At 63.3% G+C, this 14,774-nt stretch overlaps 3 protein-coding genes across 4 annotated transcripts; 1 reads left to right on the forward strand and 2 right to left on the reverse strand.

Moving 5' to 3' along the window:
- Nucleotides 1–460: 460 nt before the first annotated feature.
- On the reverse strand, nt 461–7,487 carry C9H16orf96 (chromosome 9 C16orf96 homolog). The gene is made up of 17 exons (XM_070761530.1): nt 6,973–7,487; nt 6,722–6,826; nt 6,558–6,638; nt 6,041–6,127; nt 4,630–5,746; nt 4,300–4,370; nt 3,743–3,853; nt 3,572–3,646; nt 2,788–2,952; nt 2,581–2,699; nt 2,425–2,487; nt 2,250–2,336; nt 1,887–2,040; nt 1,616–1,715; nt 1,325–1,411; nt 1,082–1,226; nt 461–894 (listed from the first exon to the last, which is right to left on the reverse strand). Exons 1-17 carry the CDS (start codon nt 7,402–7,404, stop codon nt 876–878), a joined length of 3,018 nt encoding a protein of 1,005 aa, XP_070617631.1. The 5' UTR covers nt 7,405–7,487; the 3' UTR covers nt 461–875.
- A 282-nt stretch (nt 7,488–7,769) lies between these two features.
- On the forward strand, nt 7,770–10,807 carry CDIP1 (cell death inducing p53 target 1). 2 transcript variants are annotated; one of them, XM_070761554.1, is made up of 5 exons: nt 7,770–7,913; nt 8,261–8,346; nt 8,429–8,563; nt 8,969–9,233; nt 9,362–10,807. In XM_070761554.1, the coding sequence occupies exons 2-5, from the start codon at nt 8,262–8,264 to the stop codon at nt 9,471–9,473; spliced, it is 597 nt and encodes a 198-aa protein (XP_070617655.1). In that variant the 5' UTR covers nt 7,770–7,913; nt 8,261; the 3' UTR covers nt 9,474–10,807. The 2 variants fall into 2 exon arrangements, with proteins under 2 accessions (XP_070617655.1, XP_070617654.1); XM_070761553.1 differs by lacking the exon at nt 7,770–7,913 and adding an exon at nt 7,996–8,100.
- Nucleotides 10,808–12,032: 1,225 nt separating this feature from the next.
- HMOX2 (heme oxygenase 2) lies at nt 12,033–14,400 on the reverse strand. The gene is made up of 6 exons (XM_070761550.1): nt 14,337–14,400; nt 14,070–14,236; nt 13,795–13,912; nt 13,090–13,581; nt 12,607–12,727; nt 12,033–12,540 (listed from the first exon to the last, which is right to left on the reverse strand). The coding sequence occupies exons 2-6, from the start codon at nt 14,192–14,194 to the stop codon at nt 12,413–12,415; spliced, it is 984 nt and encodes a 327-aa protein (XP_070617651.1). The 5' UTR covers nt 14,195–14,236; nt 14,337–14,400; the 3' UTR covers nt 12,033–12,412.
- Nucleotides 14,401–14,774: the final 374 nt, after the last annotated feature.

Below are 14,774 nucleotides of genomic sequence, written 5' to 3' on the forward strand. Positions count from 1 at the left end.
GGTGCTGGAAGGGCCCGCGGGAGCCCTCAACCGCCGCCCGCAGCGCCCCCCCCCCCCCGCAGGAAAGCCCAGGACCCGTGCTGCCCCCCCCCCGCGCACCAGGACGAGGCCGGCAGCCCCCCGCAACGGCCCCTCTGGGAGTGGGGGAAGGGGGCTCCTGGACAGACTCAGCGGCCGCCGAGGGCCATGGACGCGGGTCAAGAGCGGAGGCTCCTGTGGGCCCTGCCGGGGAACGGGAGGAGGGGAAGGGAATGGGGAGTAAGGCTCCAGCTGTCCCGCGCGACCCCTCCAGGTGTGGGGCCCTAGTGTTCCCTGTTTCTCGCTGCCCCCCAGCCTGGACTGGTCTGTATCGGACGCCCGTCCCCCTCCCTCGGCCTTCCCCTCCCTCGCTGGGACCTGCTGGCTTGCGGGACAAAGAGCGGGGGCTCCTGGCAGGACAGAGGCAGCGGTTCATAGCATGTAGAAAAAGAATCTTTATAGAATCATTTTCTCTTTCCTGTGCCGTGGCTGAGACGGGACAGTGTCAGGAATATCTCCAGGCCCCGGGCAGAAAGGGAAGGCGAGGCCCACTGGTCAGGTCTCTGAAGACGCCGGGGCCCAGACTGGAATCCCTGGCCGATCTTGGTCCCTGCAACGCTTGTGTTCACTGTCCTCATCATAATGAATGTTCTGCTTGGAGGTCCACAGAGAGAAGCACCATGTTCGCCCATGATCTGCTGAACAACGTCCCACGTAGGTCTGGCACGATGGTAGTGGTGGACCCAGCCGCTCTCCCTCGGACGCCAGACGAGTCTGTGGCCTCCGTGCCAGATGGACGAGAAGCAGCTGCTTCCGTTACGGCATCGGAGGACCAAAATCTCCAGGGAAGGCGTCTGCTACAAGTTGCGTGTGCCCCTAGAAAGACACCATCAGGGAGGTTGGTGGCGAAAGGGCCCGGCCCAGGTAGCCCAGCTGAGAGGGGAGGAAGGGGGAACGCCACCAGGCCCCTCCGCCTCTGCCCCCACCCCGTCCCATTTGAGAGGAGCCCGGTGGGTGTTTTAAGGAGAGAGGGGCAGAGGCAGCCGCTCGAGGTTGAGCTCACAGGCCTGGAACGTCCCTCTCGTTCTGAACGTGGCTTTCGTTGAAGTCGGCACCGATGGCTCTTCGGTCCACAGGATCACAGCTGAGCTGCTGTAGTCGCTGGTTGCCGTTGGCTATTGCAGACCCCACTCGACGGAGGGCGGAGGCTGGAAAGGGGAGGAAGCAGTTAGGGTCAGGCGACTTTCCCGGGAGTCATTTCCCCCCATGCTCATCGTTCGCCCTGGCCGAGGAGGGGCCAACTCACGGGGATAGGGCACCGCACTGACGTCTGCAAAGGCCGAGCGGACCCTCTCCATTCGCACCCCTGTCGGAGGCCGGGGAATCTTCAGAGCTGCGTGGGGAAGAAGCACAACAGCCAGGCTGCGAGGGGGGGGCAAGACCCCTGGCATGCAGGAGGGGCAGCTGAGAGCAAGCCAGAGCAGCCCACAGGTTCTCCGGCCACTGGGCTTCCCCCAGGAGGAGAGGCAGGCCTCCCCCCACCCCAAGAGAGGCCAGGCTGAGCAAAGGGGACGCACGAGGCGGCCAATTCACCCACCTGCAAATTCCTTCTGTAGGGCTAGCGTCCTCTCGGCTGCATGTGAGCTCACTCGGCCTTTGTAGAGGACTCCGTTGACCCCCAGAATGTCCACCTCAGTCTGAGACCAGAAATGCAGAGGAAGGGAAGGAGCCACCTCTGGGCCACAGTTCCTGCCCCACCGCAGGGCCAGCAGGGGAGCAGCTGGAAGGAGCCCCCCATCTCCAGAGGCTCAGGACCACCTCCCCACCACCACCCAGTGGGCTCTCCCTGGGCCCTTGGGGTGGCTCACGTTGTCGTAGGTGATGGCAGTGGGGTCTCCGTAGGGGTAGAGGGTGGCGAAGTCCTGGGCCCGGTGCTTGAGAGCGCACGCTTGCTGTTGGGCTTGGCACTGCCAGCAGGTCGGCAAAGGGGGGTTGCCGCTCATCTCGCTCAGGTCCTGGTCCCTGGGAAGGAGCCAGAGGCCCTGCTCAGCAGCCCCTCCCGGCCCCAGAGACACAGGCCCCGTGGGTGGGGCAGGCGGAAAAGGGGGCACAGCGCTGGGGGGGGTCGGTGGCTGGGAATGCGAAGCCTCTGGGCGTGTACAGAGAGAGCAGCGCCTGGAGCTCCTGCCCAGAGAGCCCCCCCACCCAGTGTCCCCAGCCAGGCCGCTGACCTTTTCTGCTGGTGGAAGAGGTATTCGTAGCCGCCGGCACTGACTGGGCGGGGCTTCAGCGTGGCCTTCCGGACGGTGATCATGTGCCTGGGGAGAAGCACGGGGCGGATGCAAAGGCGGCTCCTCCTCTGCCCCCCCACGCCCCCTCCCTCCGAGAGGCCCCGGCGATACTCACGGCCCCGTCATCATGGTCACTGGCCGGTCGCAGGAGATGCACTTCACCCTCTCAAAGAGCTGCCTGCAAGGCACAAGCCGAGGCTGCCTTTCCAGCTCCACCGGCCCCACAGGAGAGTGGGGCAGCCCCCCCCATGCCCGGCCGCCCCCTCCTCACTTCTTGAAGCCGGCTGCGCTGTCGGCATCGAAGCGGGGGCCCTCCGTCAGGTACTTCTTGATGAACTTCCACACCTCCTCCAACTGCCGGCTGACCGGGTCCAGGGCCAGGCGGTCCAGCTGTGGGGCGGCAAGGGGGGCTGAGTGGGGCGCTCTGGGGCAGCCGGGGGCCCCCTGGGGGCGGGCAGGGGGGGCAGGGAGGGGTCACCTTGCAGTCCATGTCCACAAAGAGCTTCTCCAGGGCCTTCTGCCAGTCCTTGTCCTGCAGGGACATCTTCTGCAGCAGGTCCTGCATCATCTCGCTGAGTTGGCGGGTGGCCAGTTGCAGCTGCCCGTGGTTCACCATGGCCTCCAGCGCGCTCTTGTCCGCTTTCTGGGGCAGACACAGCAGGGCTGCTCTCAACCGGGGGGGCTCGCGGAGAGTTTGGTGCAGGCGGAGAAGCCTCTCGTGCAGGCAGACCCCCGGGGCCTCCAAGGACCCACCTGACCTGGGAGCCGCCCCCCCCCCACTGCTGCTCTGAACCCCCGGGGCCACCAGAGGAGGGCGGGGGAGGTCACTGGGCCACGAGAGAACAGCCCCCAATCCCCTCCCACACACACATGTGGATAGGTCTTGGCACCAGACTGCCCGACAGCCACTGCCCGGCGGGGGGGGGGGTGCGGGGGAGAAAGGGCCGCTACGGATGCAGGGCCAGAAGGAAGCCAGACCAGCTGAAGGCCCCCCCTTAAAGGCCCTGTGGCTGCCTCTCCTCCGGAAAAAGTGGCCCCTTTTCCTAAGAGGTTTCCGCTAGGTGGACCGTGGCAGGGCCTCGCTGAATCCCTGGCGGTCCCAGGGCAGGCCGGCCGAAGTCCCTGCAGGGATGGCTCTTCTGCCCGAGACCAGGCTGAGTCCAGGCTGGAACGCAGCCCGTCCCTTTGCTGCCCCAGAGACCCCAGAGTGTGTGTGTGTGTGGGAGGCCGTCTCCCTCCTCCAGTCCCCAGCGACTCCTCACCACATTCATCTCCTCTTGGATCGAGTCCTTATCGGCTTTCTTGACCTCCAGCTGATGCAACAGGTTGCGCATGATCTGCAGAGGGAGCAGAACCTCCGCTTTCTGTGCTGCTCAAACTTCCCCGGCTGCGGCTTCCCTGCCGGTGCCCGAGTGGCCGTACGGGGCCCTCACCTGCATCTCCGTGGTGGTCCTGGCCAGCATCTCCACCCCCTGCTGCAGGTTTTCAAACTGTTCCCTCAGCTTCTCCATCTGCTCCAGGGTCTCCTGCAGAGATTCTTTTCCCTGAGGAAGAAGCCAGCGTCTCCATCCACTGCACTGACCAGCACCTTCCCTGAGGAGGAGGAGGCCCAGGCGGACGCAGGCCCAGACCTGATTTGCAATGGGCCCCCCACAGGCAGGGTTCTGAAAGCCTTTGGGGGTCTGTTGCCCAGGGCAATGGGGGCTTCCCGAGACCCCCCTTTCCCACTGGACTGTCCCCTTGGTTGACGGGCCCCCTACCCCCAGGGGCAGTGGGTTGTGGAGTATGTCCAGACCATAGGGGGAGATTTGTCCCTAAATTTCTAGCATCCTGCAAATCCTACAGTCCCTCCCCCCAATATGGACAATCTTTCTCTCTCCCCCTCTGTCTTTGTAGCTTGGTTTGTGGAAATATATTCACACAGAGCCCCCTGCCCCCCCCCCCACACACACACCGCCCGTCCCCTGCCCGGCTATGCTTCTGGGGTCACCTGCTGGCTTTGAGTTTGCAGTGTCTCCATCCGTTCCAGCAGCGTCTTCAGCTCGGGGGGCATTTCCAACGCTAGAAATGGGGCAGAGAAGGACCTGTGCCAGATTGCTCAGACATAACCACCCTGGGGAGGGGCGTCGAAGCTGACCCCCCCCCAGCTGTATTAAGCAGGAACGAGAGCCCACCTGAGTCTAGGCCTGCAGAACTCAAAGCAGGTTGAGGGCCTCAATTCTGGGGCCCGGGAGACAGCGCCCCCAGCTGGACACCATCCCAATTCCCTCCAGGGAGCAGCACCTGCCCCCCCCATAGGTGCTATGATCCTCAGGCTCACCTGCAGGGCCTGCTGGGTACTTCAACTGGGCCTCCAGCTGAGCTATGTGCTTCACGAGAGCTTCGTGCTTCTCAGGCAGTTGGCCCAGAACGGCCAGGATCTCCCGAGTTGTCTTCTCTTTGCCTCGGTCCTGTTTCCCCCGGCCTCGGTCCATTTTCTCCCTGCTCCGGTCCTCTTTATCTCTGCCCCAACCCTCTTTATCTCTGCCCCGGTCATCTTTATCTCTGCCCCAACCCTCTTTATCTCTGCCCCGACCCTCTTTATCTCTGCCCCAACCCTCTTTATCTCTGCCCCGGTCATCTTTATCTCTGCCCCGACCCTCTTTATCTCTGCCCCGGTCATCTTTATCTCTGCCCCGGTCATCTTTATCTCTGCCCCGACCCTCTTTATCTCTGCCCCGGTCATCTTTATCTCTGCCCCGACCCTCTTTATCTCTGCCCCGGTCATCTTTATCTCTGCCCCGACCCTCTTTATCTCTGCCCCAGTCCTCTTTATCTCTGCCCCGGTCATCTTTATCTCTGCCCCAGTCGTCTTTATCTCTTTCCCAGTCCTCTTTCTCTCTTTCCCAGTCCTCTTTCTCTCTGCCCCGGTCCGCTTTTTCTCTGTCCAATTCCTCTTCTTCTCTGCTCCGGTCCACTTTTTCTCTGCTCCGGTCCGCTTTTTCTCTGTCCAATTCCTCTTCTTCTCTGCTCCGGTCCACTTTTTCTCTGCTCCGGTCCGCTTTTTCTCTGTCCAATTCCTCTTCTTCTCTGCTCCGGTCCACTTTTTCCCTCCTCCGGTCCGCTTTTTCTCTGCTCCGGTCCTCTTTATCACTGCCCCATTCCTCTTCTTCTCTGCCCCGGTCCGCTTTTTCCCTCCTCCGGCCCTCTTTGTCACTGCCCCATTCCTCTTCTTCTCTGCCCCGGTCCACTTTTTCCCTCCTCCGGCCCTCTTTATCTCTGCCCCATTCCTCTTCTTCTCTGCCCCGGTCCGCTTTTTCTCTGCTCTGCTCCGCTTTTTCCCTCCTCCGGTCCTCTTTCTCTCTGCCCCATTCCTCCTCTTCTCTGCCCCGGTCCGCTTTCTGTCTGCCCCATTCGTCTTCATCTCTGCCCTCTTCCTCTTCCTCTTCCTCGCAGGTCTGAAATGCCAGAGTGGGACAGGAGGAAGGGGTCTCTTCTGCTGGTCAGCCATAGGGCATCAGCAGTGTGTGTGTGTGGGGGAGCTGGCTGCAGGGACTGACCCCACCCCCACCCGAGCAAGGACCCCCCCATTCTTGCTGCCCTTTGCCTTCCCAGGTGAGCCAAGAGGATGCAATTAGTCTAAAGATGCGAATTGTGCTGGGGGGCTTGCTCCCCTCCTGCCAAGGGGAGGGGGCAGGCATGGAGGGGCCAGGGGCCCACGGGGGCATTCAGGGTGTGGGTGACATACTCACTTTGCCGGTGAGCGTCTCGCAAAGGGCACTCCAGGAGACCACCTTTGAGGCCGTTGCAGACCGGCTGACCCTCTCTTTCACCAGGCCCTATGCCCACAGGGGGGAGGAGAAGGTGGAGCCCGTTGGGGAGGGTCTGCTTTCAGAAGCAGCAGAGGCTGGAGCCTCCCCTGGTCTGTCTGGCCAGGGGCCGAAAGGGGGACGAGGAAAGCCCTGAGCATTCTGTATCTTTTTGATTAAAATGTCCGGTGCCCCCTATGGAAGGAAGGAAGGAAGGAAGGGCCCCTCTGTCCTTTTGGGTGGGTACAGCAACTGCCCAGATGCTCTTGAGGCCCGGCTGGTCCTTGAAGTCCCACCCTCTGCCTGCCCACCTGAAGGCCTCGCCCGCTCCGTCTGCCAGCAGGGTTGACCCGGGCGGCTGCAAGGGGCAAGCGGAGAGGCCAGGGCGGCAGGGAGGTCGGGCATTGGGCTAATGGGCCCGGGGGGGGGAGGGGGGCGCCAGGGTTCAGGATCCTCTCACCAGTTGCTCCTGCATTTCTTCCATCATCCTGGCTTGTCTGTCCAGGCACAGCAGTCTCTCCTTCATCTCGTCTCCGTTGATCTGTCAATGGCAAGGCCAGTGTGGGAAGGGCAGCCGGGCCAGGAGGGAGCCCCCAGAGCCCCCTCCTGGCCCGGCCCTCTCACCTGGGCCACCTCCTCCTTCAGCTGCCCCAGCTCCTCCTGGAAGCCCTCGGTGGCCTTCTGCAGCCCGCAGATGCTGCTCAGCAGGTCCTGCAGTGTGTTCATGGCCTGGAGGGGGAAACAGGGGGGGGGGAGAGGAGGGGGGCAGGGATTCAGAGCACTGCCTGCTGCCTCTGGAGGGGCTGGCTCAGCGGGGGAAGCAGGGGGAGCAGACAAGGGAGGCAAAGGGGGGGCCCGTAGGGGGGGGTGCTGACCTTGGTCATGCCCTCCTCGTTCAGCTCCAGCTTCTTCTTCAGCTGCATCATCTGCCACATGTCCAGCGCCGGCTGACCCAAGCCCTGCGTGCGGGCCAGGAGCTCGATGGTGTCCGGGGGCGCGTTGAGGAAGCGGAGCTGCCGCTCGATGGCGCCGATCCTCTCCTGCATTTGGTGGAAGAGGGTGCGGGGCTTCTCCGGGGGGGGCTCGGCGGGGGCGGCGGCCGGGGGGCCGGCCGAGGGGGGGCCGGCGGGGGCCGGCGGGAGGAAGTCCAGCTCCTCCTCGGCCACCGCCCGCCGCACGTCCTGCAGCCGCAGATGCTCCACCAGGCTCTGCAGGAAGAGGTGCAGCGCGTTGAAGTTGACATGGCCCAGCTCGGGGGAGCCGATGGCCAGGTTGATCAGCTCCACGAACGACAGGTCGCGGCTCATGCTCCCCACGCCCCGCCCGGCAGGCTCGCGGCTCAGGCGGCACAGGCACAGGCGGCAGAGGCGCCCGCGTTCGGCTCGCGGGAAAGTTTCTCCCCGTTGCTAGGAGACCCGGAACGCGGCGCGGGGGGCGGAGGCGGCGGGCGGGACGGGGGCCCCGGGGAAAGGCGGGCCCGGCTCCCTCCCTGCCTCCCGCCCGCCCGCCCGCCGGGGAAGCCGCCACCGCGGGGCTCCCGGTCAGCCGCGCCGCCCCCGCCGGGCTCAGACGACCCTGCAGACACGCGTCTCGGCCCCGGGGGGCGGGGGGCAGGGCGGGAGGCGTATCCCGAATCTGCATTGGCCCCGCCCCGCTGTGCCGGTCCCGGTGCGCAGGTGAGGCGGGCGGGCGGGCGCGCGGCATGCTGGGCCTTCCGTCCTCCCGGACTACGCTTCCCGGCGGCCCTCGCGCCCGCCCCGCCTCCCCGCGCGCGCCCCGCCCCACCCCTCCTGCGCCGGAGCCGCCGCCGCTGCAGGTGCCGCCCGGGGGGAGGGGGGGCAGGAGGGGGGGGTGGGGAGGAGGAAGCCCCCGCCCTGCCGCCGCCGCTCCGCCCCCGGGCCCCGGTCTCTGCCTGCCCAGCGGGTGCGCGCCGTGGCGGGGCGAGCGAGGCAGCCGGGCTCCTGCTGGGCCTGCGGTCTTCGCGGGAGGCGCCTCGGCTCGGGGTCCGCGGGGCCGGGAGGAGCGTCGGGGCGGGCGCGGGAGGCCTTGGCGCGAGGAGGGTGGTTGGCCTGGCGGGGGGGTCTCGGGGGCGGAAGCTGCTGCCTCCCTCCCCACCCCCTGTCTCAACCGCTCGGCCTCCCTCCGTCCCTCCCTCTCTTGCAGCATGTCCAGCGACCCTCCCCCGCCCTACCCCGGGGGCCCATCCGCGCCCCCCCTGGAAGAGAAGGAGGGGCTCCGCTTCCCTGCAGGTGAGGCTCTCTCTGTGGCCCCTGGCCCCCCCAGGGCCCCTCCTCTCCCTCTGACCGTCTGCTCTTCCCCCCCCCTTCTCAGGCAGGAGCCCTCCGGCCGTGCTGCAGCCCCCTTCCGATGTTGGCCCCCCACCCTATGAGGAAATGCCGCCCCCCCAGCCGGGCTTCGTGCCCCCCCCTGTGCCAGCCGAGAGCTCCATGCCCTACTTCCCTCCCGGTGAGTGGCCTGGGCGACGGGGAGGGCTCCCTTCCAACCCCCCTGCCATGTGCCCGGCTAAAAGCCGCCCAGGGTCAGACTCGGGGGTGGCCGGAGTAGCGGAAGAGAAGGCCCTGTGCTTGAACGGTCAAGGCAGCATAGAAATCTCCCTTCCAAGCAACAGCAGGCACAGCAAAAAATAGCTGCCCTCGACCCTTCCAGCCTCAGAGGAGGGGCCCCAGGTGAGGGAGGGGCTGGCTCTGGCCCCCAGGCCACAAGACCCTGCGCAGCCCCTGGCCCAGCCTTTGTCCCCCCTGAAGCTCCGGCCGCAGCCAGGCCAGAGGAATCGGGACAGGCCGGTTGGGGTGGCCGTCCCCCTCGGAGCCCCTGGGCCTTCAACCCCTCCCCGCTTCCCTTCCTTTGTAGGCGGCTACTACGTGCCTCCGGGGCCCCACGCCCCCATGGGCTACTACCCTCCTCCCGGCCCCTATGCCCCTGCGGGAGGGCAGACGGCAACTCTGCTCGTGCCATCGGGCACTGCCACCACTGTGACGGTCCTGCAGGGCGAGATATTCCAGGCGGCCCCCGTCCCGACCGTGTGCCCCCACTGCCAGCAGGCCATCACCACCAAGACCAGCCATGAGATCGGCCTCATGAACTTCCTCCTGGGCTTCTTCTGCTGCTTTATCGGGTAAGAGGGGGGGGGGGGCAGCCTGCCCGTTCCTTTGAGGCAGACGGCCAGGCGGACCCCCGGTGGAGGGAGGGGACATCTGGGGCCCGTGCCCCCCTGGTCCTCACCACGTCTCCTCTCCCTTCCAGGTGTGACCTGGGCTGCTGCTTCATCCCCTGCCTGATTGATGAGTTTAAGGACGTGACCCACACCTGCCCCAACTGCAAGGCTTACATCTACACCTACAAGCGCATGTGCTAGCGGGGCCTGCTTGGGCTGCTGCCTTCCCGCCTGCTTCCCTGCTCCCTTGCTCCCTTTGCCCAGAGAGGCTGTGGGGGATCGGCTGGGCTGGCTCCTCTCCCGCGGCAGGGGGCTGCCTGTGCTTGGCTGGGGCCGCCTTAGGTGGGAGGACGGGGCCTTCCCCGCAGTGACACCTTGGGCCCTGATCTGCAGCAAGTAGAGGGAAAAGGAGCACAGGCGCCCTTGACTCCCTTTTAATTTTTTTTAAAATTAAAGAGCTTAAATATAATAGTAGGAGCACATTAAAGTCATAAAAAGATAACATAAAAGTACAAAGTGAGGAAAAGATAAATGGGGAAAAGGAAAAAGAAAAATACATGTAGTTTCCCGTTTTCATCGCAACTAAAAGCGCACTTCACATTGCCCTCTACAGAGTTGCAAATATTTTTTTCTTCCCCTCTCTTCCATACATGGAATCATAAACCATCAGCTTTTCAGGCCTAGTTTTAGCCAAAGGTCCATAGAGTCCATAAGCCAGAGGTTTATAAGAGCAAGCCTTGCTTTAACCCTACATGTCCCTTTTGTTTTACTTCCAACCCTATTGATGCTTGTTTTTCCATGGCTGCTTTGGGGCCTTAAGAGACAGGCCCCTTTTGGAAACCCTCGGGAAAGCCATGGTCCAGCCACTGTCTCCCTTTGCCTTCTGCATTTACCCCTGGGGTTTCCTAAGCCTTAACCAACTCCTATTATTTATCAGCACCAGGTCCTTGCCACCCGTTCTTGTTCCCATCAGTTGTGTTTCCAGTTCTGTTGTGTTTCCAGTCTGTCTTGCCTATTTTTTAATCTACACCCTTTCCGACCCAATATTCCTGTTTCTACTATTTCTGCATCAGGTGAAATGTGTTACTTGTCTGTCATTCATCATCTAGACAGTCTATCCAGAGAAACAGACATTGCTACTGATAATACCGATTTCTCATCCTATTCTTCAAAGATATTTAATGTAAATGTTAACAGTATTTTGTATAAATTTGTAAATCGTAAAGACAAGCTGGAATTTTTGTTTTTTGGGGGCCCGTATCCCTTCTATTGTCCAATTTAATCACAGGGTCTCTTGTATAGTTAATTTTAAAATCTTAGGGTAGAACTTTCAATATTCCAAATTTTCTGGAGTCTTCATTTGTTTATAACTATTTCAAAACATTTGGGTTTTTTGCCTTTCATTTCGATTTTTTTTCTGAAACTTACAATTTTTCTTTTGTTCAGGATAAATATTTGTTCACTGTGTGACATTTCAAACTTGTCCCTCTGAAGATTGGCATTAAAATGTTTAAATGAATGATTTTCAAACGTGATTAGAAGGGACGTTAGTGAACTTTGTGTCCAGCCAATCCCTTTGTCTCCTGGAAGGGATGCCCACCATAGACCTCTCCCACGCAGACCCCTCCCAAGGAGCAGGTGTGCGCAGTCCCCCAGCCTTCCCTTAACTGGGGTAGTTCCAAAGAAGACCCAGCCTGCTCCCCTGTGGTCTTTGCCCCCCCCCCCCCCTCTGTGGAGGCAGGTGCAGCGACTGGCTCCTCTGCTGCCTGCTCTGGGCCTCTCTTTCTCCCAAGGGGAAAGCGAGAAGGCTGCGTTCTGTGTTGTCGGTTACCACATCAGCGATGGCTCCCTGCGCGTCAAGAGGCTGGCCGGTTTGCTCCCTGTGCTTTGAGGATTATGGCCGGGCACCAGGAGCCAACCGGCCTCTCGCTTGCAGGAGCTGTGACACCCAGCAGAGCTGCTCAGCGACCTGGTGCGGGAGGAGGAGGCCCAGCCAAAGTGTAGGGCCCCCTCCCCATCACCCCTTCCCTTGTGCACCAGCCGCTTCTCTCAACCTTCTTTTAGCTGGACCTGGGCCCCGTTTGCCCACTGCAGGAGTGCGGGGGGGCCCTCCCCTCCCAATGATGTGCAGCTCCCCTTTGTGATTGCTTCTTGTTTCAGGCAGTAAATGTAGTGACCACTTTGTGGAAAGAGGAAAACCCCGTAGAGGCCCACGCACACACACCGTTTGCACTAGTTTGGCTAAGAAGCCCCGGCCTGACCCTGATGAACAGGGGGCCCCAGGGGGCAGCAGGCCCGAGACCCCAGCTCAATTTCCCAGAGCCTGAGCTGCCCGGCCTCAAGCATTTGTGCCTCCCCCCCCCTGCCCCCCGTGTGAGTGTGCTGCTGCTGCCCAGGCCCCCGTTTGGCCAAGGGCTGCCCACTGAGGCTGCTGAGCACAGAGGGGTCCGCCCTGGGCTTGAGGGGGCTCTCGAAAGCGCTCTTCTCAGGGGTGGGGGCAGTTTATCCTCTCAAAGCTCTTCCGTGTTTGTAACCAAATAAAAAGACTGACCCTCGGCGGCTGTGTGTGCTGTCTGGGGCGGAGGAGGCAGGGGTGGCGGCGGGGAGGAGCTCCTTCGGACCCTCCTGTTGGCATTCCCAGAAGGCTGGGGGCAGCCCGCTCACCGGCCCTCGCGTGCCAAGGGAAGGCTCTTGTTCATGAGGCCAAGGAGCAGGACTGCCCCCGCCTGAAAGGACCCTCCCCAAATCACGCAAACTGCAGGAACCAAAGGTCAGTTTTATTATGTCGGAGGCATCGCCAGAGTCTACGAGTTACATGAAGGTTAAACCGTTGCCACAAATTGGAGACCCCTCCTGCAGCCAAGCGGGGGTGGTGTGTGTTCTGCTTGCCCGCCCCCCCTGCCCCACGCGAAGTAGTGAGCAAGAGAGAAAAGCTCCACCCATTCAGCCCCCCTTCCCCCCCAAGGCAGCAGCTCGGATTTCCTGATCCGTTCTGCTCCTAATGGTTGGACACACAGGCATTGGTACACTGGGTTTGGGTTTAATGTTTCCTCAATTAAATCCGGCATTAAAAGTCCACTTCTGTCAATGGAGAAAAGCAGCACTTCCTCCGAGGGCCAATGGGCAGCCGGTGCCCAGTCTCACATCACGTACCAGGCTGCAATGCCAGCAGTGACCGCCACGCAGGCTGCCAGGGCCAGCTGGACGGTGGGCTGCTTCAGGGCAGCCAGGGCGAGGTGGCAGGGGCAGGCCGCGTCCTTGGAGCCGGCTGAGGAGAAAGAGGACCGTTAGAGGCTGGAGGGGGCCGGGGAGGGGGGGGGAGAGGGGGACCTACCGAGTTTCGGGGAATAGTACGGGCACTTGCGCATATCTCCCTTCCCATCATGCACTGGGAGGCCGCCATCTTGTGCTTCTTCTGGTAATAAGGCCCCGATCTTGTCCAGCTCCTCAAAGACCTGCAGACAAAGTCCAAGGTTGCCAGGAGTGCTCAGCTCACCTAGGCCCAGCCCTTGAGGGCTGTTCTGGGCTCTAGCCAGACAACAAGTCAGCTGCCCCGAGGCAGCCACCGTCTCTGCGCGCCAGGCCCGTCCCCTGGGATGTCAGGAGGCAGGCCGCCCTTGGAGGTCTCCTGGCCGCCCACAAAAGATGCTCCTCCCCAGGGCCACAGAGGAACCTGAACCCGGCACCCAATTCTGGCCGGCCAGGGCTTCGGCTGAGCTGAGCAGGGAGGCCGCGGAAGGCAGCCCCACAAGGTCAACTGGCCTTGGGGAAGCAGCCCCCGTGCAGGCGCCCTGAAATCCAGCAGCCACATACCCACCTGCATGTTGAACTCAAAGGCCCGGTTGGCCTCCTTGACGATCCTCTCCTTGGTCTCCTGGGACACGTCCAGGGCGTTGAGCCGGGCTCGGTACAACTGCTTGAACTGCTGGGGGTTGGAAATGTTTTCAAACATGTAGAAGTTGATCCCTTCTCCGGTGCTGGGCAACTTCAGGGCCCGCTGAGCCACCCGCTTCAACACCTGCCCCCCAGAAAGGTCCCCCATGTAGCGGGTGTAAGCGTGGGCGGCCAGCAGCTCCGGCTCCTGCTGCCCAACGTGCTGGATGCGGTCCACGTAGCGCTGGGTGGCCTCCGAGCACCGGATCTTCTCCTCCCAGCTCTCCCCGTACAGGTGCGCCAGGTCCCTCGCCAGGGCCGCCTTGCGGTGCAGCTCCAGGGGGAAATACAGGGGGCTGAAGCTGGGGTGGTCCTGGTGCCGCTCCATCTCCGCCTCCAGCGCAGAGTAGGTGAAGTAAAGGGCCGCTGTGCCCAGCTGCCGGGGAACAAAGGGGAGCCCTGCTGACCCCTCTGGGACCCAAGGCTTGGTCAGCCAGAGAAAGGGGGCAGGGATCCATTCAAGGACCCCAGAAAGGCCTCCCAGGGGGCGGGCTGAGGGCAGGGAAGGACACCCTCTCCTGCCCCAGTGGGACAGGGCCTGAGGGCCTCTCCTCTCCTGCCCCCAAAGGGCTACGGGGACGGGCTGTACCTTGAAGAGCTCCCGCTTGATGTGGCCCTTCAGGAAGTCTTTGACAAACTGGGTGTTCTCAGCCCGGTCGTGGGCCTCCTTGGTCCCTTCCTTCAGCAGCTCCGACAGGTCTGTGGGGCTGAGCAGAGACAGGCTGGCCCTCTGCCCCCTCGGCCGGACCTTCCGGGCGGTCCCATGGGGGTGGGGGGGCCAGGGGCGCTTTGGGCTCCGGGATGAATCCGGCCGGGACCCCCCTCCCTCCCCCCCAAAGGCCTCCCCCCCCCCGGAGAGTCTACCTGGTGGTCTTCTCCTCCCCCGCCTCCTCCTCCTCCTCTTCTTCCTCCTCTTCTTCCTCCTCCTCCTCCTCCTCGTACGAGGGGCTCTCGGGCTCATCCATCAGCTCGGTGGCCTCGCTCGACATGGCGCCTGGCCGGCTGCGCTCCGCTCCCCTCAGCTCCGACTCCTGCCCGAAAAGAGCCCGGCGCCCTTGAGCCTGACGGACGCGAGAGGGACGCGCGGTGGGGCGGGCGCGGGGCCGACCCCCCTCCGTGCCCGCCGGTTACCTGCCAGCCGCCGCCGCCACCGCCGCGCCTCCTCCTCCTCCCAGGGCTCTTCCGCTGCCCCCGCCCGCCCGCCCGGCTCCGCCCCCCTCTGTCACGCGGACAATGAGCGCGCTCAACATGCACGAGGAGCCCCGGGAGCCAGCACAGCGCCCCCTGCAGGGCAGGCTTCAACCTCGTCCAGCGCTCTGTCCTCAGCCCGCGGAGACGCCAGATGAGCGGCCATTCCAGGCTCTGCGCAGGCGCCCGCCGAACCACGAGACGACGCCTCCCGCTCCTCCCAACGGAGAGGCAGAAGCCGGCCGGCCGCCCCGGGGATCTCCCCAGCTCCCGGGAAAGGCTCCCCTGCCCAACCTCCCGCCCTCTTCCGGACCCCGCCCGCTCTTCCCTCCTGGAGCCCAGCCCCCCCCCCCCCCGAGGCGGCCCTGTGGCTGAAGGGGG

This window comes from Erythrolamprus reginae, chromosome 9, assembly GCF_031021105.1.
Source record: "Erythrolamprus reginae isolate rEryReg1 chromosome 9, rEryReg1.hap1, whole genome shotgun sequence".
In the NCBI taxonomy this organism is placed as follows: Eukaryota; Metazoa; Chordata; class Lepidosauria; order Squamata; family Dipsadidae; genus Erythrolamprus; species Erythrolamprus reginae.